The sequence below is a fragment of the Panthera leo genome, chromosome D1, assembly GCF_018350215.1.
Source record: "Panthera leo isolate Ple1 chromosome D1, P.leo_Ple1_pat1.1, whole genome shotgun sequence".
Lineage (NCBI taxonomy): Eukaryota > Metazoa > Chordata > Mammalia > Carnivora > Felidae > Panthera > Panthera leo.
In genome coordinates, this window is record NC_056688.1 from 43,090,370 (window position 1) to 43,113,386 (window position 23,017).

General features: G+C 39.3%; 1 protein-coding gene across 1 annotated transcript; it reads left to right on the forward strand.

Annotated features, from left to right (window-relative positions):
• The first annotated feature begins 8 nt into the window (after positions 1-8).
• On the forward strand, positions 9-22,842 carry LOC122201178 (heat shock cognate 71 kDa protein-like). The gene is given in 3 exon segments (XM_042907118.1): positions 9-153; positions 212-294; positions 21,869-22,842. Coding segments are annotated over 3 exon segments (1,143 nt in total). The 3' UTR covers positions 22,784-22,842.
• The last annotated feature ends 175 nt before the right edge of the window (positions 22,843-23,017 follow it).

The window sequence follows — 23,017 nt, forward strand, 5'->3', positions numbered from 1 at the left end:
GGACTAATATGAAGCCTCCTTCATTAGCAGAAATGAAACTCAGAACCTGGCAAGGTGTTCTGGAGGCAGGTCTCCAGGTGCAGAAGGTGGTTCTCCGGTTCTATTCTTTGAAGGCGTTCAGGATCACCACTGTCACCACTGAGGTGACTATGGGTGTGTGTGTTCCACATTAATATGCTTATTGAAGTTGGTCCCATTTCTTTTCAAACAGGGGGTGGAGATGAGGCTAGAAGTTTGATTAAAGGCTTCAGGAAAACTACACAGAAAGAGAAGCAAATAGTAACCAGAAGCAAGGTAATCTTGTGTTACACAACTCAACTTTTCTCACCTTCTTGTCGGTCTTCTCCTCCGGGAAGCTCCCTTGCCTGTTCCTGTCTGCCCCCACCACCCAGAACCGATGTTCTGTATCTCTACCTAAACTGTCCAGGTTCAGGAAGAGGAGGATTTGGGTGGGAGAGGGCAAGAGAAGCTTCCCTTCTCATCTGTGCTGTTTCCTTTCTGAGCAAGAACCCTTCTCGGCAATTACCATCAAGACTGCTTTAACCTAGGAAGTGGATCAGAATCACCTGCAGGGCTTGTTAGAACACAGACTTCTGGGTCTCCATCACAGAGATTCTTGATTCAGTAGGTCTGGGGTGTGGCTGGAGAGTTTGCCTGTCTAACAAGTTGGAAGATGCTGGTGTTGGTGCTGATTTAATGTAATTGATGTCTGAGAACCTCTAACTTAGGCCAATATTCATTAATAATATGCTTTTAGAGTATACCTCGGAAAGCACAGGAATGGAAGTTCAGGCTGTGGATCTGTTGCTGTGGCTTCTTGAAGTCTATGCTGGGGAGAAGAGAGAGGAGGGAAATGTAGGCCCTTTTGCCTATGTGGCCCCAGTGCCTTAGGAGGGGTGCAGGATGGCTTCTATGCAGCACCCTTGGAAAAGAAATTCTGCATTTCTTAAAATGTCAACATAAATTTATCGGAGAACCAGAAATTCACCAATTTGACCCGTCCCCCACCCACCCCCTCTCTGGTAACCATCAGTTTATTCTCTATACTGAAGAGTCTGTTTCTTGTTTGTGTCTCTCTCTGTCTCTTGTCTTTCCTCCCTTTGCTTGTTTGTCTTGTTTCTTAAATTCCACATATGAGTGAGATTCAAGAAACAAGTTATTTGAAAGTAGATAAAGTTCAATAGTATGAAACAGTCCAGAGTAAAAATAAATAAATAAATCAGGAAATCTCATGTGTGTTTCCTTCAAAGCATGGCCTTCAGTAGAAACTGTGATCTCTTAGCATTTTTTTTAGAAGGCTTTTAAAACTTCATTTGTAGGCAGTAAATTGGAGAGAACAAGACATGCCACGATAAATGACATTTTGTGATTGAGAGAAGGGTATTTTTCAGAGAATATAAAAAAAATCAATCAATCAAACAAACAAACCAAAAATGCCTGGATAGTCCACTTCCCAAATCTCACAATCTAGAATGCAAGTAGAACATAGGGTAAGAAATGGAGCATATGGCAAACAGTAAGCAAATGCTATGAAAATCAGTGCTTGGAATTAGTAAAACACAAATAATTCTGTTCAAAATATTAATTAAACTAGTGGCATTTAGGCAAGCTTTTAATATGCTGGAGATGTGCAGCAGACACTGATTCTAGATGACAGAACATTTGTAAGTGGTTGTGAGTAAATTTTTATTATTTATTTAACTTTGGTGCTTGCCAGACGGGCTTTGAAAATTATTGCAGCAAACTTTGTTCTAAAAGGACCCTTTTGGGGCTCCTGAGTGGCTCAGTTGGTTAAGCATTTGACTCTTGATTTTGGCTCAGGTCATGATCTCACAGGTAGTGAGATTGAGCCCCAAGTCAGGCTCTGTGCTGAAAGTGTGGAGCCTCCTTGGGATCCTCTCTCTCTCTCTCTCTCTCTCTCTCTCTCTCTCTCTCTCTCTCTCTTTCAACCTCTGCCCCTCCCCTGCTCTCTCTCTCTCTCTCTCTCTCTCAAAACAAATAAATAACCTTGAAAATAAAATAGGTGTGCTTGGGTGGCTCAGTCAATTGAGCATCCGACTTTGGCTCAGGTCATGATCTCATGATGAAGAGTTCGAGCCCTGCATTGGGCTCACTGCTGTCATTGTGCAGCCCACTTTGGATCATCTGCCCCCCTCTCTTCCAACCCCTCCCCCACCCGCTCATGCTCTCTCTCTCTTTCTCTCTCAAAAATAAATAAATATTTGAAGCAAAAATAAATAAAATAAAATAAAATAAAATAAAATAAAACAAAATAAAATAAAATAAAGTAAAGTAAAAAAAAAAAATGAAATAACCTTGTTGGCATCACATGTCTTGCCACTTTAGGCTGTGCCTCCCTGAAGGACAACAGGCTGTTGTGATTCACAGTACCCTGATCTGAAGAATCTGAAAAGGCCATTAAAATTGGAAAAATGTTTCTTTTAAGAATGACTTTTTGGTAAACTTTCTAGTGATTACAATCTTTTTTTTAATACAAATTCCCACACCCATTTCTTCGGAAAGCCCTAAGACGATGGATTTCTTTGTGATGTCCTGAGAAGGCTGTCCCTAATGATTAGATTAACACAATAAAGCTGTTCTCTGAAAATATCTTCAAATACTTTCCTGTGATTTCACACCTTAAATCAATGACTACCACGAATGGATTAGCATTATTATTTAACAGTAAATGAAATGTGCTGCCAAGCAGGCAGTAGACAGAGACTTTAAACACAGATTACTAAGTGAGGGCAGTCAATCTGAAAAGGCTTATGTTAATTGGAATTAACATCAATGGATTCAGTTTACCAGTTATGAAATACATATTTCATCTTAGACAAAAAGAGGATAAATGGGGGCTATTATTTAGAAGAGACACTAGTAAATAATGACAGGAGAAGTTTGAAAATGAAATAATAGAGGGGTGCCTGGGTGATTCAGTCAGTTGAACATCTGGCTTTGGCTCAGGCCATGATCTCATGGTTCGTGAGTTTGAGCCCTGCGTTGGGCTCTGTGCTGACAGCTCAGAACCTGAAGCCTGCTTCATTTCCTCCGTCTTCCTCTCTCTCTGCTCCTCCCCTGCTTGTACTCTGTCTCTCTTTCTCAAAGATAAATAATCATAAAAAAATAAAAAATGAAATAATAGAAAACACTCAGTGAAAGAAACCTTGGCTTGCTCTCAGACAAAAAGTTAAGTGAAAAGTTCCAGTGTGTTTGGAGGGACAATATACAATAAAAAAAAAATCCAATTCAGGGGTGCCTGGGTGGCTCAGTCAGTTAAGAGTCCAACTCTTGGTTTGGGCTCAGGTCATGATCTCATGGTTTCAGGATTTCAAGCCCTGTGTTGGGCACTGTGCTGACAGTGCGAAGCCTGCTTAGGATTCTCTCTCTCTCTCTCTCTCTCTCTCTCTCTCTCTCTCCCTCTCTCTGGCTCTCCCCCACTCAGGCTGCCTCTGTCTGTCTCAAAAATGAAAAAAAAAAACACAGTTCAATAATATGTACTAAATCTAAATATTTAGACAACTAGGAGCTTCAGAATTAAAAGAAACATTGGAGATCATTGACATATACACATTTACATGAAGCAGGAAACATTTATCTCAGCTATGGATAAGTCAAGTGCACAGGAAGTTCAGCAAGGACGTCAGGGAATTGAAGGACTCAGTTAATGAGATTAAGCTTATTATCAGACACCAAATCACATTATTGTCAAACATAGGCTGGTCATTTTCTAGTGATGTTGGAAACAAGGAAAATGGGAAATTAAATTTCCTTTCAACTTAGAGCCCATTGACAAGTCCTTGGACAGAAAGAGTAACCTTCCCCTGGGAGCTCAGCTGCCTCAATGATGACACTTTGCTAAGAGCAAAAGGGAATCTTAGCTTAACATTATCCTGACCCCAGGATTCCGTAAGTCTACTTGAACATATAAAAATTCCTTCAGAAACTTCTTTTATCTCTACCCACCCTGTCCAAAGATACATGTTGGCAATCATACTCCAAGCTTATGGCCCCCTGATATATGTCTGACGGGTCTCATGAATGAGCTTTTCCTAAACAGTAATAAATGACCCTTTCTTAACAGCAACTTGCCCCTCCAGATCCTGGAAACCTTGCTTCTAAAATACCTTAGAGACTTAAGCTATCCCTACTCCCCTCCAAACCTGAAGGTATATAATCAGTCACCCATCACAACCCCAGTGCAGCTCTTTCTGCCTATGAGTCCTGTCCTCTGCTTTAATAAAACTACCTTTTCACACCAAAGATGTCTCAAGAATTATTTTTTGGCTGTCAACCCTGAACTCCAACACTCCAACAATATCATTTGGTGTTCTAATGTCGGGTTGAGCCTTCTCATTTGGACTCTGAGCCTTGGTGCAAACTTGGTGAGTGCTTTCTCTTCTCTTCCTTTACTTTCATTTCAGGGGCTTTTCAAGGACTATGGTCTTCTTGGAACACTTTCATGTCCATTGCTCAGGCTGCAGTCCTCTAGCCCTGGCTACTCTACAGAAAGGAAAGGCTGCCTGTTGGCTGGAAGTTGGTTCCATGGTAATAATGGTAATATTATCCAGAAACTTGATGTCCTCTCTTTATTCCTGTCCTTATACAATGTTGTCTGTCTTGGGCATGGGACAGCCACCTAGGTCACCAGCATAGCTGCCAATCTTAAGACTCCTGTGTGATGTGTCCTCCTGATTGGTCTAATGTGATCACCTCCACATCTCTGGTCTAGCTACTTCTGGCCAAGAGACCTCCACTGGGAGCCAGCCAAAACCAGTATCCGATTCAATTAAAACCCAAATGGGGAATGTTTCCTAAGGAGTTGGCTGTAAAGACTACATGTGCTGGAATGTCACTTAGACCAAAATGGATTTCTATCTTGTTTTCTGTCAATGTCCCCTACAAAATTGAGTAATTTCTCCTTGTAAAACTTTTCTAGTGTTTTCCATGTGTTAAAAACCAGCATAACCTTCACAGCAAGGCAATAGTGAGGCTTTCATGGGAAGGCTTAGACACGAACCGAATGGTATTTCACTCCATTCACCAGGCACCCACCAGGCCTAGGATGCCATGGGGAAGTTTGGGGGGACTCTAGCATCCCTCCTATGGAGTCTTTATGGCAGAATGTGATCAATAGTGATTTTCATCCAAGGGACACCTTTGGTCATTTTTGACACACAGAACCTCTGCTCCTATCTTGCATGAGGCGAGGTGCCTCCAGAAGGCCAGAACACCACCCAGGAGTTGGGGGGAGGGGATTTTTGGTAATGGACCTTCTCTTCTTCATTTCTCGAGTACTCATCCTTGGAATGTCTTTTAACCCGCTGGAAACAATTCAGATTGCAAAATTTTAAAAAAAGACATATTCTGCAACACTGCATGACCTCTGTAAGATCTATCAATGGATCTCTTCTGTAGGGAACAGGGCAAATGGATGGTGGTTCCCTAGGTCCAGGCCTTCAGGCCTGTAAGTCAGGACCTGGACCTAAGGGCCTCTTGCAGAACATATTTGGTCAGTAACCATACCAGTAAACTCCCCCCCTGATATATTGGATGATTATTATCTAAATAGGCCTCCTCCTGATAGAAGCCAGGTTGCTGGAGGAAACACAGGCCATTCCTAGCAAAAAGGATGTTGACTCTCTCACTGTTGCTCCTTCTAATAGATGTGGGGGCTTCTCCCTCATTCATTTCCTGGGTGAATGGCTATAACTGGAGCCAACTGAGGTTAGTCTCCCTTGGACAGGGACTTTAGCCAACATTATGAAGCAGCTGCTGAGATTCCCTTTGTTTTGGGGAATTCCCTGTTTTCTCTGGCTCTACATGGACTGCGTATTTCCAATTTTGTGGAAAAAAACAAAATGGCATCTGCTCCTCTGTTCAAGCAGTGAGGTTTAGAACCAGGAACCCTCTTTCTCTGCCTTCTGGAGGCACCTCGCCTCTTTTGCCTCCCCCTCTCTTTCCTCCTCTTTCTGTACCACCTTTGGTGTGGCCTATAACCAGTTACTATACTATCCTTGGTAACTGGTGCCATTGACTCTTCCTTCTACCCTTGCCGTCAAGGAGCAAAAAACACCCTCTTGGACTTACACTGTACACTTCAGATTTCTTCACAGGTGCCCCAGGTAAAACTGACATGGGAACAGATTTGATGAGGGACCATAAGGCAAGCTGAGGGCCAAGCATAAGCTAGCACAACCCCCTTCCCCCAGGTGGGATATTTGTGACATTTCTCAGGCATTCTTTGCTGCCCAAGAAAAAAAGAAAGGACAGAAAACAAAGGGTTAAACTGATAGAATCTCCATCAGTTTACAAATATTTTAGTAATATTACAAGAAAATGGCAATCTTATCAATAGCCTTATCTCCAGAAATTCTCTGTCTTAATGATAATGCTTTGCTAGAGGGAAAAACAACCTTAGCCTGACAATAGCTATGCCTCCAGTAATCTGTGAATCTTTTTTAGCATATGGGAATCCCTTTAAGAAACTTCCTTTAGGGGCGCCTGGGTGGCTCAGTCGGTTAAGCGTCCGACTTCAGCTCAGGTCACGATCTCAGGGCTGATGGCTCAGAGCCTGGAGCCTGCTTCGGATTCTATGTCTCCTTCTCTCTCTGCCCCCCCACCCCCGTTCATGCTCTGTCTCTCTCTGTCTCAAAAATAAACGTTAAAAAAAATAAAAAAAAAAGAAACTTCCTTTTGACTTTACCTCCCCCAACTCCACAGTATATAATCAGTCACTCTGCACAACCCCAGTGCAGCTCTTTCTACCCACAGGTCCTATCCTCATGCCGTAATAAAACCACCTTTTGGCACCAAAGATGTCTTCAAGAATTCTATCTTGGTATTTAATCTAAATGAAACATTTATTCTACCAAGGTTTGCTGAAGGTCAAATAAGCTCATGTTATCTTTTTTGCTATTTGTCAGCAAAATGATGACTTAAAATAATGGCTAATTTTGCCTCTCTCAAATTTTTCATGGGTGATTGTTAAGATAGTCTTTGGTAACCTGAAACTTTAAAGTTTTGCTTGGATAATAAATTGGATTGAATTAGTTGGACCTCTAGGTCTTTTCCAAATGTGATAAAGTGCTAAAGCATTGATTACTGAACATAGGTTTGCAGTTTTGACTTATTGTAAAGAAACTAAGGATATTTGGGTCTATTGGAAAACATGCTTTGTGCTTAATTGATTCACAAATTTGCCTTCCAAGGAATTCTGGTTTAACAGTTCACAATTGGTTACTACTTAGTTTTCATTGGAGATTAAGGTTTCTAAGAGCTCAAAATTCTGCTTTGGATCATTGGATCTGCTCTTGGATCATTGGTCTGCTCTTGACAAGAAAATGTAAACAAAATTGTGTTTTCTTTGACCAGAAAAACCAGTTTCTATGGTGTGACGTTATCAGGTCTTTAATGATCTGTAATCCTATTTAGGCATGTGTTTTAAAACTTTCCAAGGTTTTAACAAACTTCCCCAAGATTTAAATTGTAAATGAAGTCTCTGACTAATTAGGCTTGTTTATTTGGTATGTTATGTTCTTGTATAAGGTCATCACTCTATTCTGATTATTAAAATGTTTTATGTCACAGAGGCTCCTGAGTGGCTCAGTCAGTTAAGTGTCTGACCTCAGCTCAGGTCATAATCTCACAGTTAATGAATTCAAGCACCACATGGGGATCTCCACTGTTAGCACAGAGCTCGTTTTGGATGCTCTGTCCCCCTATGTCTCTGCCCCTCCCTTCATTGCATGCAGTGTGTCTCTCTTGAAATAAATAAACTTTAAATAAATAAAATGTTAAATGTCACAGAAATAACTGAATTTCCTTGTCAACTGCATCATAATGAACTCTCTTATCTCCATTTCTGAGTTATTTGTCATTTATAGTTATTTTTTTATGTTTAAGATCATAAAACTGAAATGGGTAAGAGTTTCCAGAACTAACTAAAAGCTGCATTCAAACTGAGCAGGAATTAGTAACATGGAACTAAATGAACTGCAGAAGATGATTATAGTTTTGTGACTTTTGTTGGAAACATTGCTGGTTCTATAATGTTTGTTCATCCAGATTAAGGAAATTTCTCTTAGGATATCTAAGACTTATAAAAATGTGACAAAATATTTGTGAACAAACTGAAGCATTTAACTTTTCTCTCTACCTGAATGCTCTGAAATTCAAAAAGTCTCAGTGAGTATTCTTCCATGGCAATCACAGTTATTTGCATAAGTTAATAATAACCAGTTCTCTTTGCAACAGGACACCACTGGAAACACGGACTATTTTACCAAGGCTTTGACTGTAATGTCATAGTTGAGAGAGACATGCATAGACCCAGATATGACCAGATAGCTTTAAGGAATTGAGGTTGGCTTTATGAAATGGAGCCATAAAACCCCATTGTTGGCCTGTTATGTTGCTTACCCAGTAGCCATGCCAAGTGAGTAAAGAATGTCACTTCCTGGCAGGTCTGGATATCATGGGGACCTTGTGAAGAGGAATTTGCCCAAATCTACGGGTACTGCAGACATGTCTGGTGGCAAGTACTTGGCTTGGTTTCTGGCCTAGAGAAGCTACTAAAAGTTAAATCTAGATTCCTTATGAAAAATTCCAGCAAAGCAAATTTTAAAAGATCTATATGGCCAATCAGTGTTCTTGCTGAGCTTATGTAAATAATTAGGCCAAGTTTGCTAAAACTGGACTTATTTTACAAACGAATTAGTCTTGATTTGACTACCACTGGAGATAATGGTGTTTATAGAGAGAAAAATTATGGTTCAATAACACACCTTTGCCAATGTTAAATTCTAGTTCTGATTATCTTTGAGTGTTTCTTGTTTGCCTAAGCTAGACAACTTGAGGTCAACTTCAGAGAAATTGCTACAAAGGCTCATATATAGACAATCTTCATGCTTGTTATTCTGTGGGGATACTAACAGGACCTATGGACATATGATTATTTGAACAGCCGGAAAATGAGATGCATTCTCCAACAATTGTATAATTCAACTATCACCTTGACCAATTTTATGTGGCTGGAATGATAAATTTGTTCCTTAAAAGCCAGAGCATACCCTACTCCACCGGGTTAACTATGGACTTGTGGAGATAATGGGTGACCCCACTTTCCTTATAACTGGATGGAATGATGCCTTGGGGATGCCCTTGTCTCTCGAGACAAGTGATTTGCTAGTGATTCCTTGTAATTAGGATATTGTTAGCATCAGGCCTCGAAAATGAGGTCTTCTTGATGGTTTTATCTCTTAGCCATATTTGTCCCACGAACTACCTCTATTGATGTACAATTGCAAATATAGGCCTTAGCCAAGTGTATAACAGTCCCCTCCCCCGGTAGAAGAAGCTTCAAAAGTTTCTATGGGACAGTCCCTGACAATAAAGAGTTCACATCTGTTCCAAAGTGTCTTAGAGACTAAAGGCCACCAATGGATGATAGGAGGCCAACTTATTAAATAGCAGGCTATGCCTATATATATGCCTGATTTAAAAATTAAACTGTCAAACTTTAAATCCAGCTACCCTTGTGCCTGGGGCTGACCATCATTATTCCATGTTAGAACATAACTGCTCAGAGATTACTGATCTTGTTTATTCTAGGCGATCAAACTAAAAAGACTCCCCTATTAAAAATGCAGATGACAGTTGGTTTACTGATGGCAGTAGTTTAGGCGAAAGGGGATTAGAAATTCTGGGTATGCCAAAGTCAGTCTAACTCAGACAGTTGAGGCCAAAGCCCTCCCAGAAAATATATCTCCCACAAAAGCAGACTTAATAACACCCACTTGTGCTTTACAATTGGCAAAGGACCTCAAAATTAATATCTGTACTGACTCTAAATATGCCTTTCCAGTCCTCCATGCCCAGGAGGTAATTTGGAAGCAAAGGGGATTATAATCAAGCCTGAACACTCCAATCAAATATGGGTCCAAAATTATCACTCTTCTTGTGGCTGTACACCAAATTAAGGAGGTAGCTATAATTCACCTCAAAGGACATCAAAAGAATATGACCTTAGAATATGAAGGAAACAATATTTTATAGACTGTGCAGCCCAGAAGACAGCACAAAATAGCAAATATTAAGTCTTATACCAGTTTTAACTCCAATAAAGTCCATAACTCCAGTCTATTCAGACCACAAAATTCACATAGTGCAGGAATGAGGATATTAAAAAATGAACAGGACTGACTTGTTAATAATGAGGGGAAAATCTTTATACCCAAAAAATAACCAATGGAAGGTAATAGAGGATTTATACCAGTTCACTTATTTGAGCCAAAAGGCCGCTGAGGTGACAAAAACCTGCTAAGAAAAATTGTCCCTAGATTTGGTCTCCCTTGGTCCCTACAGAATGACAATGGACCATCTTTTTATTGTAAACATAACTCAGCAAATAGATAGGGCCTTAAAAATTAATGACTATTTGCATTCAGCCTGGCATCCAAAATCCCCTGGAAAGGAGGCCCTCCAAAACCAATGGCCTTCAATCTCCTGACTGCAGTGAAGGAGGCACAGAATTGATTGACTGGCTCCTAAGGGGATCCAATGGCTATGCAGCTCTTACTTGTGGCTATAGCTCCCCCTGGCTGGATAGGCTGCTGTCCTCTGGGTTTTGCCTGGATGCACAGACGCATTATTAAAACCATTATCAGCCAGCCAACCTTCCACACTTAAAACAACGATGGACATGTTCTGTGTTTCGTTGGCATGACCACCTAGCATCTATCTTTGTTCCCTCTTTGGGATTAGAGGATGTTGTTTGGCACAGGAAGCTCTTCATTCGTACACAAAGGCCTAGATGACACTCAAAATAACATCTCCCTAATAAACACTAAGTAACACAAATGCATAAAGCAGTTTTACAAAATGGAATGGCATTAGATGCTTTAGCTGCAGCATAAGGTGGAACTTGCCCTCATAAACACAGAATGCTGTGTGTACATTCCAGACAAGCACAGAAATAATTTTGGGTTTCTATCCGACATGAATACTCAAATCAGAGCTCTAAACCACCCCTCTCTTTCCTTTATTGATTTGTTAAACTCCTGGACTGGAAGAGGATTTTTGTCAACTATCAAAGGACTTGTATTTGGGCTTTTCTTTTTCTTATTTTAATTATGTTTTGCTGTTTTCTCCTATGTCTCTCCCTTGGTGCCGAGACTCCTTCACTGCCATAACTTCAAACTGACAGAGAATGCTTTCTACTCGGGAAGATCCATACATTCAGTCTCCCTGGGATTCAACTGCTTCTGCCTTTCATAACTCCTACATGTATAAGCCCCCACTGACAAACGTTGACCCATAATTAGGGACATCTCTATGCCTCTCATTACCAGGAAAAAGTTACATAAAAAGAGACCTTCCACCCTCAGCAACCTTGAAGATTTAAGGGTCAAAATTGTGCAGGGGAGAATGATGTGTGAAACAAAGGCAAATGAAAAATTAAATTTCCTTACAACTTACAGCTCATTGACAAGTCCTTGAGAGTGAGCTTCCTTTGGGACCTCAGCTGCCTGGACAATGACACTTTGCTCAGGGCAAAAGGCAATCTTAGCTTAACATTATCCCAACTGCTGCAATCTTGGAAGTCTACTTTAACATGTAAAAATTCCTTTGGAAACTTCATTTATCTCTCCCCATCACCACCCACCCCCCAAGATATATGTTGGCAATCATACGCCAAGCTTATGGTCCCCTGATATACATCTCACAGGTCTCATGACTGAGTTTTTATTAAAAAGCAATAAATTTCTTACTTGACACATCCCCAAGGGCAAGGGAATTAAAAGCAAAAATGAACTATTGGGACCTCATGAAGATAAAAAGCAAAGGAAACAGTCAACAAAACTAAAAGACAACCAACGGAATGGGAAAAGATATTTGCAAATGACATATAGGACAAAAGGCTAGTATCCAAAATCTATAAAGAGCTCACCAAACTCCACACCCAAAAAACAAATAATCCAGTGAAGAAATGGGCAGAAAACATGAATAGATACTTCTCTAAAGAAGACATCCAGATGGCCAACAGGCACATGAAAAGATGCTCAGCGTCGCTCCTCATCAGGTAAATACAAATCAAAACCACACTCAGATACCACCTCATGCCAGTCAGAGTGGCTAAAATGAACACATCAGGAGACTATAGATGCTGGAGAGGATGTGGAGAAATGGGAACCCTCTTACACTGTTGGTGGGAATGCAAACTGGTGCAGCCGCTCTGGAAAACAGTGTGGAGGTTCCTCAAAAAATTAAAAATAGATCTACCCTATGACCCAGCAATAGCACTGCTAAGAATTTACCCAAGGGATACAGGAGTGCTGATGCATAGGGGCACTTGTACCCCAATGTTTATAGCAGCACTCTCAACAATAGCCAAGTTATGGAAAGAGCCTAAATGTCCATCAACTGACGAATGGATAAAGAAATTTTGGTTTATATACACAATGGGATACTACGTGGCAATGAGAAAAATGAAATATGGCCTTTTGTAGCAACGTGGATGGAACTGGAGAGTATTATGCTAAATGAAATAAATAAGTCATACAGAGAAAGACAGATACCATATGTTTTCACTCTTATGTGGATCCTGAGAAACTTAACAGAAGTCCACGGGGGAGGGGAAGGAAAAAAAAAAAGAGGTTAGAGAGGGAGAGAGCCAAAACATAAGCGACTCTTAAAAACTGAAAATAAACTGAGGGTTGATGGGGGGTGGGAGGGAGGGGAGGGTGGGTGATGGGTATTGAGGAGGGCATCTTTTGGGATGAGCACTGGGTGTTGTATGGAAACCAATTTGACAATAAATTTCATATTTTAAAAAAAAGCAATAAATGACTTCTTCCTTTAAAAAAAAAAGTTTATTTCTTTATTTTGAGCAAGTGAGCGAGAGCGAGGGAGAAGCAGAGAGAGGGAGAGAGAGAGAATCCCAAGCAGGCTCCACACTGTCAGTACAGAGACTGTGAAGTGCCAATGGGGGGCTCAAACTCATGAAAACTGAGATCATGAGCCAAAATCAAGAGTCAGATGCTTCATCAACTGAGCCATCCAGGTGTCCCATAAATGCCCCATAAATGACCTTTCTTAACAGCTAGTCCCTCAAGGTCATGGAAACCTTGCTTCCAAAATACCTTGAAGACTTACGCTATCCCTAACCCCCTCCCTACCTGAAAATGTATAATCAATCACCTGTCACAACCTCAGTACAGCTCTTTCTGCCCACAGGTCCTATCTCCGTACTTTAATAAAACCATCTTTTTGCACCGAAGATGTCTCAAGAAATCTTTCTTAGCCATTGGCTCTGAACCCCAACACTCCAAAACACATCACTAGGACCTAAAGAAAGTAAAAAATAATGCAACGTGTTGTCACAATAAAAATATTAGGGAGAGAGTCATGGTTAAAAGGAAATATTTAATTTGAGAAAGCATACTCTTTATATGAATATAAGCAATGCCATTGTAAATGGGGGAATTCCTGGAAGCATTCTCTTTAAAACGAGACAAAAGGACAAAGATAGTCACTATCACCGCTTCCACCCAATATTGGATGGAAGTCTTAGCCCACACAATTTATAAACATATTTGTTGGAGGAGTGAAGAACACAAAAGTATAGGACTGGCAGGAAGACAATAAAACTGTTCATACAATGAGATCTTTAGGAGAAGATTGTATTAACAAAAACAAGCTATATACCAACAAACCAATGGAAAAAATGGGAAACGGGTAGGAAAATGCACTCAATATTTTTTGAAACCTAAAAAACCTCAATTTCTGCTCCTTGCTTACCTCATTCCACGTTTATTGCTTGCTCGCACTGGATTTAGTAACTTGAATTTATCACTAGTCTTCCCACTTTAGCATCTCCACCCACTACACCCTAATTTCCTTTGGAGTCTGCCTTCCAAGGCCACTTCCTCACCCTAGTCTTAGATTGTCCTTCATTATCCATTCCCTTAGTCCTTCCCCCTGTTTTCTTCTTCATAGCCATAACCCAAATTGTAACTACAATTCCTGTAGCTATCTGTTCTGTGCCTCCTTCCCTGACGATAGCCTTCAGCGGGTGGGAATGAAGTCTGTCTCAATCCTGGCTACCCCTCTGTACCCAGAACAAACTGTTAATAAGGAAATAAGCAATGAAGTAATCCAAGAATGCCCTCAGATGTATTATTTGCAGCATTGAAAATATATTTACACATTGAAAGGCCAGACATCTCAAATCATAGTGACAATAATCCCAAGTCAAAATATTGTCCTCTCGTAGATTGGAATTGAAATTAATCATCTATAACATCAGGGAATCCTAGAGAAACCTTAAGCCTATGGCATTTAATTTTCATTCTTAGCTTTCCATTTATGCATGACTTCCACTGATTGCCTGTTGTCTCCAGTTACTGGATGGTTAAAAGTGTTATTATTAATCCTCCAGCCACGGATTTTTCAAATCAGAACTATCAACATTGGCAATGGGATCATTCATTCTGGTGGGGCTGTCCTTTGTCTTTTAGGATGTTTGAAGAATCTGTGACACTTCTACCCACTAATGTTAGTAGTGACCTCCAGCTGTGACAACCAAAAATATTTCCAGACATCAACAAATGTACCCTGAAAGAAAAACTACCCCCCCCCGGAAATACTGTACTAGGAACTATATACATATACACATATGGATACATATCATATATATATATATATATATATATATATATATATATATATATATACATATATTACATTGGATAAGATCTTTAAAATTGTTTAGATATTCTAACTGGTGTTTAAAATCTAGAACATATAAGGGGGAGTAACATAAAAGAGAGTCCATAGAAAACTTGCTTTGGAAAATATAAGCATACCAGTGAATAGGTAATATTTTGAACAAATTAGCTATAGTCTAGTACCCATTTTCTAGGAAAAGATACTTTTTTTGATACATACAGAATTACATATCAGTATTTAAGGATAGGATGCCAGAGAAAATAATAGCCTCTACAGTTTGTTCTTACTGTCATTTGAAGAATGATGTTAGTACAAATTTATTGAGAAAGGGTGTCAGATTACTCTGAACCTTCATGAGGCAATGTTCCCTTCCCTCCATATAAGGAGCATCCCTAGACTACCCTAGGTCTCCAAAACTGTACAGATCTTCCAAGCACAAGGCTACAAAAATCACACGATTTTTCTTGATTCTTTTTGATTCTTGCAGGCTGCATTCTTTCTGTAACTGTGATTTTTGTTTTTCATAGGATTAGACTAATGCAGTGTTATGCATGATTACCAGATGCCTTTGGCAGTGGACTTAGGTCAGGGGAAAGACTCATAAAGGCAGAGTTCCAAGTGCCATGATAAATGCTGAGTGAAGGAGTGATCTTTTTCTTTCTAATATGATTGGATTGAAGGAAATCATAGTACTGTTACTGTTACATTGTTACCTTTCCATATTCAAAGTACATGCCCCTCCCCTCCCAGATTTCCCTAGATTTTCTGCTCATATTTTGTTTCTCACTAATATTTCCTTTCAGATTTTCTCAAGTAAGGAGATGTTGAATTTAAGCTCCCTCCCCACCTTAACAAAAGAGCTTGCTCATAGGTTTCAGAGCCCCTAACAGCTCAAAAGGTTTAGAAGTCTCAAAGACCAATATGTATTTGGTGACTGAAAGTTAAATCTTATAAAATCATAGACCTCAAAGACATAGATATTTTTAAAATTCTATTCAAACGGGCAATACAAAATCAAAGAGATATGAGGAAATTTGACCAAAACACACCTCTATCAGGAGTTGAGCTGAGAGCAGAAATGTTTTCTGATGTAGAAGCAGCCATTTTCTCTTATAAACACCAATGCTACCTACCCCTCTCTCTGGGAGATATGAAAATTATTGAACCTAATGAGTCAGATTCCAGAGCATAAAAGTTGAAGTCCTTTAACAGACACACCATGTCATTGCCAATTTGGAAACAGAAGCAGGATGTTGTCACATTTTCTTCAACTCAAAAAAGAATAATACATAGGTGTGCTTGATAAAATTTGACACATAAAATTAGCTGCCTGGATGACTCAGTTGGTTAAGCATACGATTTGAGCTCAGGTGAGTTCAAGTCCTGCATCAGCCTCTGTGCTGACAGTGCAGAGCCTGCTTGGGATTCTCTCACTCTCTGTCTCTCTCCCTTCCCCAACCCACCTTGTGCATGATCTTTCTCTCTCTCTCAAAATACATAAATAAACTTTAAAAATTTTTTGGTACTTGGAGGGGCCAACACGGTGGAAAAGCATGGAAGTTTTTTTTGCTTCTCTTGTCTGTGAAATACAGCCAGATCAACACTAAACCATCTTGCACACCTAGAAAACTGATTTGAGGATTAACACAACAATCTGCACAACCTGAACCACAGAACTTGGCAGGTATGCAGTGTGGAGAGGTGAACTAGGGGAGAGAGAGGCACGGAGGGCAAGGAGCTGTTTTTGCTTGTGGAGAGAGGATGGAGATGGAGTGGTGGGGGGAAGGGGGAGTATGGGAAAGCATCCCCCACCCCGCCCAGAAGCAGCTGGAGAGAAAGTACACAACTGACTGAACAAAAAAAGAGAGAAAGTAAAAAGGAGAAAGGAGTGGGTCTAAATTCAATTAAGACTCTATAAACAGGGGGAGCGCAGAGTCTGCAACTCCACAGCTAGATACCTGGTGGTGCTCTGGTGGAAAGGGTGAATACCCAAGAGCAGAGAGCAAGGTCCAAGGGGTCCTTGGGCCACACAGGAAGAGGCAGTTCCCCTGCTGGGAGGACATTTGGTAGAGGCTGTGTGACCACCCCACAGGCAAAGGTCCCAGCGGACCCTGGAAAATAACCACATTCACTATGGTGAAGCCTGGTGCCAGACGTGTGTGGTGATTTTCTATAATCCCTGAAATGCTGCTGCTGCAATATCGTGTGAAAATTTTCTGGGGTGGGCTGGCAACCAGTTGCAGTCTCTGGGCATCGGCAACAGCACAGTCCCGTGAATGTTCCTGGGTGCGGCCAGCACCTGGCCATTGCTCGGTGAGACCCTCCCCCAGAGGGACAGAACAGGTCAAAGCCACAGTCCTTCAGAAGTGAGGGGTTGGGAAACAGCCCCATCTGAGATAAAACTCAGGAGGGAGGTGCCACCTGCAACCTGAAGGCTTGGTCATGGACAGTGTAAAAGCAGGGAGTGAACAGAAGCTGGAGACAAAGGAGGGGTGTGCAATTACTGGTCAGGGAGAACAGAATTCTGATACTAGAGACTGGGTAAGCTAGGTGATGCCATTTTCACAACCCCCCAACCCCCGCACATGTGTATACACACCTACAAGTGCCACTCCAATCCACCCCAGTAAGCTAACAGCACCATCTAGTGGAGAATGGAGCCGTTACACTGAGTCCCACACAACTGGGCCAAACTCGTTCTTCAGGAACACCATAAGTCTCTCTGCCTGCTTAGTTTATGGACTATAAAGTGCTTCATAGTTTGACTTCTAGGGGAAACTGATATAATTTCAATCGTATTTCAGTCTGTTTGCTGGTCCATCTATTCAATTTTTTTCTTTTTCTTTTTCTTTTCTTATTCTTGAATACAGAAAGATAAAATATTCATTTTTATTTTTCATTTTTATTAAATATGTTTCTTTAATTTTTTTCTACTATATTTTTTGTAAAATTCTCAAATTCTATTTTACTTCCATCATTTTATTTTATTCTATTTCATTGTATTTATTTTTTCAAATTTTCAAACGTTTTCCTTTTTTTTTTTTTCTTTTTTTCTTTTTTTATCTTTACCTTTTTTTCTCTAATATATCAAGCTCTTTTCAGCAAGCAGACCAAAACACACTAGGAACTAGCATCATTTACTTGGTTTTTTGTGTGTTGTTTTTTATTTGTTAATTTTAATTTTTTACCTTATTAATTCCTTTTCTTCCTTCAAAATGATGAAATGAAGGAAATGATGAAATGAAGCAATTAACCCCAAAAGAAAGAACAGGAAAAAATGACAGCCAGGGACTTAAAGCAAGATGTCTGAACCAGAATTTAGAATCACAATAATAAGAATACTAGTTGGGGTTGAAAATAGATTAGAATCCTTTTCTGCAGAGATAAAAGAAGTAAAATATAGTCAGGATGAAATAAAAAATAATTATATATATATATATAGCTAATTATATATATATTTATAATTATTTATATATATAAATTATATATAATATATAAATTATATATAAATCATATATAAATTATATATATAAATCATATATAAATTATATATATATAAATTATATATATAATTATATATATATATATATATATATATATATATATATATATAATTAGCTATATATATCAGCTATAACTGAACTGCAATCTCAAATGGATGCCACAGTGGCAAGGATGGATGAGGCAGAACTGTGAATCAGCAATATAGAGGACAAACCTATGGAGAAATATGAAACTGAAAAAAAGAGGGAGACTAAGGCAAAAGAGCATAATTTAAGAATTGGAGAAATCAGTGACTCATTAAAAAGAAACAACATCAGAATCATAGACATCCCAGAAGAAGAAGAGAGAGAAAAGGGGGCAGAAGGGTTATGTGAGCAAATCATAGCAGAAAACTTTCCTAACCTGGGGAAAGACAGACATCAAAATCCATGAAGTACAGAGAACTCTCATCTGATTCAACAAAAATCGACCACCAACAAGGCATATCATAGTCAAATTCACAAAATACTGTGGCAAGGAAAGAATCAGGAAAGCAGTAAGGGAAAAAAAGTCCTTAACTTACAAGGGAAGACAGATCAGGTTTACAGCAGACCTATCCATAGAAACGTGGCAGGCCAGAATTCTAAGAGTGGCAGGATATATTCACTGTGGTATATTGGAAAAATATGCATCCAAGAATTCTTTATCCAGCAAGGCTATCATTCAAAATAGAAGGAGAGATAAAACTTCCCAGACAAACAAAAAACTAAAGGACTTTGTGACCACTAAACCAGCCCTGCAAGAAATTTTAAGGGGGACTCTTTGAGGGGAGAAAAGATGAAAAAAAAAAAAAAAAGACCAAAAGCAACAAAGACTATAAAGGACAGAGAACACCACCAGAAACTCATCTCTATAGGCAATAAATTCATCTTTCAATACTCTAAACATCAATGGACTATATGCTCCAATCAAAAGACATAGGGTAACAAAATGGATAAGAAAACAAGATCCATCTATATGCTGTTTGCAAGACACCCACTTTAGACCTAAAGACACCTTCAGATTGAAATTAAGGGATGGAGACCCATCTATCATGCTAATGGTCGACAAAAGAAATCAGAGTAGCCATACTTATATTAGACAATCTAGACTTTAAAATAAAGACTGTAGCAAGAGATTAAGAAGGGCATTATATCACAATTAAAGTGTCTATCCACCAAGAAGACCTAACAATTGTAAACATTTATGATCCAAATGTGAAAGCACTCAAATATATAAATCAGTTAATTACAAAAATAAAGAAATTCACTGATGATAACACCACAATAGTAGGGGACTTCAACACCCCACTTACAACAATGGACAGATCATCTAAACAGAAAATCAACAAGGGAACAATGGCTTTGAATGACACACTGGACCAGACGGACTTAACAGATATATTCAGAACATTTCACCGTAAAGCAGCAGAATACACATTCTTCTCCAGTGCACATGGACTGTTCTCCAGAATAGATCACAGACTGGGACAAAAATCAGCTCTCAACAAGTAAAAAAGATCAAGATCACACCGTGCATATTTTCAGACCATAATGCTATAGAACTCAAAATCAACCACAAGAAAAAATGTGGAAAGATAAAAAATACTTGGAGACTAAAGACCATCCTACTAAAGAATGAATGGGCTAACCAAGAAGTTAAAGAGGATATTAAAAAGTACATGGAAGGCAAGGAAAATGATATCACCCACCACAGCCCAAAACCTCTGGGACTCAACAAAGGTGGTTATAAGAGGGAAGTATATAGCAATCCAAGCCTTCCTAAAGAAGAAAGGTCTCATAAACAAAACCTATCTTTACACTTTAAAGAGCTGGAAAAAGGACAACAAATAAAACCCAAAACCAGCAGATGACAGGAAATAATAAAGATTAGAGTAGAAATAAATGCTATCGAAACCAAAATAACAGTAGAACAGATCAATGAAACCAGAAGCTGATTCTTTCAAAGAATTAACAAAATTGATAAACCCCTAGCCAGTTTGATCAAAAATAAAAAGGAAAGGACCCAAAAAAATAAAATCAAGAATGAGAGAGGACAGAGATCACAATGAACACAGCAGAAATACCAACAATAATAAGAAAATATTATGAGCAATTATATGCCAATAAAATGGGCAATCTGGAAGAAATGGAAAAATTCCTAGAAACATATAAACTATCACAAATGAAACAGGAAGAAATAGAAAATTTGAACAGACCCATAACCAGTAAGGAAATTGAATTAATAATCAAAAATCTCCCCAAAAAGGAGTCCAGGACCAGATGGCTTTCTAGGAGAATTCTACCAAACTTTTAAAGAAGAGTTAACATCTATTCTCTTGAAGCTGTTCCAAAAAATAGAAATGGAAGGAAAACTTCCAAACTCTTTCTATGAAGCCAGCATTACCTTGACTCCAAAACCAGACAAAGATCCCACTAAAAAGGAGAACTATAGACCAATTTCTCTGATGAACATGGATGCAAAAATCCTCAACAAGATCCTAGCCAACCGGATTCAATAATACATTTTAAAAAATTATTCACCACGACCAAGTGGGATTTATACCTGGGATGCAGAGTTGGGTTCAATATCCGCAAAACAATTAATGTGATACAGTACATCAATAAAAGAAAGTACAAGAACCACATGATTCTTTCAACAGATGCAGAGAAAGCATTTGACAAAACACAGTATCCTTTCTTGATAAAAACCCTCAAGAAAATAGGGATAGAAGGATCATACCTCGAGTTCATAAAAGCCATGTATGAAAGACCCAACTCTAATATCATCCTCAATGGGGAAAAACTGAGAGCTTTCCCCCTAAGGTCTGGAATGAGACAGGGATGTCCACTGTCACCACTATTATTCAACATAGTATTGGAAGTCTTAGACTCAGCAATAAGACAACACAAATAAATGAAAGGCATCCAAATCAGTCAGGAAGAGGTCAAACTTTCACTCTTCACAGATGACATGATGCTCTATACAGAAAACCCAAACGATTCCACCAAAAAACTTCTAGAACTCATCCATGAATTCAGCAAAGTCACAGGATATAAAATCAATGCACAGAAATCAATGCACACCAATAATGAACCAATAGAAAGAGAAATCAAGGAATCAATCCCATTTACAATTGCACCAAAACCCATAAAATACCTAGGAATAAATCTAACCAAAGAGTTGAAAATTCTATACACTGAAAACTATAGAAAGCTTATGAAAGAAGTTGAAGAAGACACCAAAAAATGAAAAAAAATTCTATGCTCCTGGATAGGAAGAACAAATATTGTTAAAATGTAAGTACTACCCAAAGGAATCTACATATTCAATGCAATCCCTATCAAAATAACACAAGCATTCTTCACAGAGCTAGAACAAACAATCCTAAAATTTGTATGGAACCAGAAAAGATTGCGAATAGCCAAAGCAATCTTGAAAAAGAAAACCAAAGCAGGAGGCATCACAATCCCAAACTTCAAGCTGTATTACAAAGCTGTAATCATCAAGACAGTATGGTACTGGCACAAGAACAGACACTCAGATCAACGGAACAGAATAGAGAAACCAGAAATGGACCCACAAATGTGTGGCCAACTAATCTTTGACAAAGCAGAAAAGAATATCCAACGGAATACTTCTACAAGACTTTTTCTATGGGAAGGAACTGAATAAGAGCATCAACCCTGATGAGGCTGTCACTTATGGTGCAGCTGTCCAGGCAGCCATCCTTTCTGGAGACAAATCTGAAAATGTTCAAGATTTGCTGCTGTTGGATGTCACTCCCCTTTCTCTTGGCATTGAAACTGCTGGTGGAGTCATGACTGTTCTCATCAAGCACAATACTACCATTCCTACCAAACAGACCCAGACTTTAACTACCTATTCTGACAACCAGCCTGGTGTGCTCATTCAGGTTTATGAAGGTGAGCGAGCCATGACCAAGGGTAACAACCTACTTGGCAAGTTTGAACTCACAGGCATACCTCCTGTCCCCCGTGGCATTCCTCAGATTGAGGTCACCTTTGATATTGATGCTAATGGCATTCTCAATGTCTCTGCTGTGGATAAGAGTACAGGAAAAGAGAACAAGATCACCATCACAAATGACAAAGGTCGCTTGAGCAAGGAAGACATTGAGCGCATGGTCCAGGAAGCTGAGAAGTACAAAGCTGAAGATGAGAAGCCGTGAGACAAGGTGTCCTCCAATAATTCAGTTGAATCTTATGCATTCAACATGAAAGCAACTGTTGAAGATGAAAAGCTTCAGGGTAAAATCAATGATGAGGACAAGCAGAAGATTCTGGACAAGAGTAATGAAATAATCAACTGGCTGGATAAGAACCAGACTGTAGAAAAAGAATTTGAACATCAGCAGAAAGAGCTGGAGAAGTTCTGCAATCCCATCATTATGAAGCTGTACCAGAGTGCAGGAGGCATGCCTGGAGGAATGCCTGGAGGTTTCCCTGGTGGTGGAGCTCCCCCTTCTGGTGGTGCCTCCTCTGGGCCCACCATTGAAGAGGTTGATTAAGCCAACCTGAGAATAGGTCTAGCATTGTTCCACACAAAACATTTGAAGGACCCAAATTTGTAACAAATTCTATGGCAGTGAAGTTGAGCTTATATAGTTAGTAAACTGGGCATTCTTGATACTTGAATATGGAATATGTGCACAAGAAAAGGAAATGCAACATTGCACTTTATAAGCACTGTATTGTTAAGTGGAAAATGCAATGTCTTAAAACTGTATTTAAAATTGGAAAAA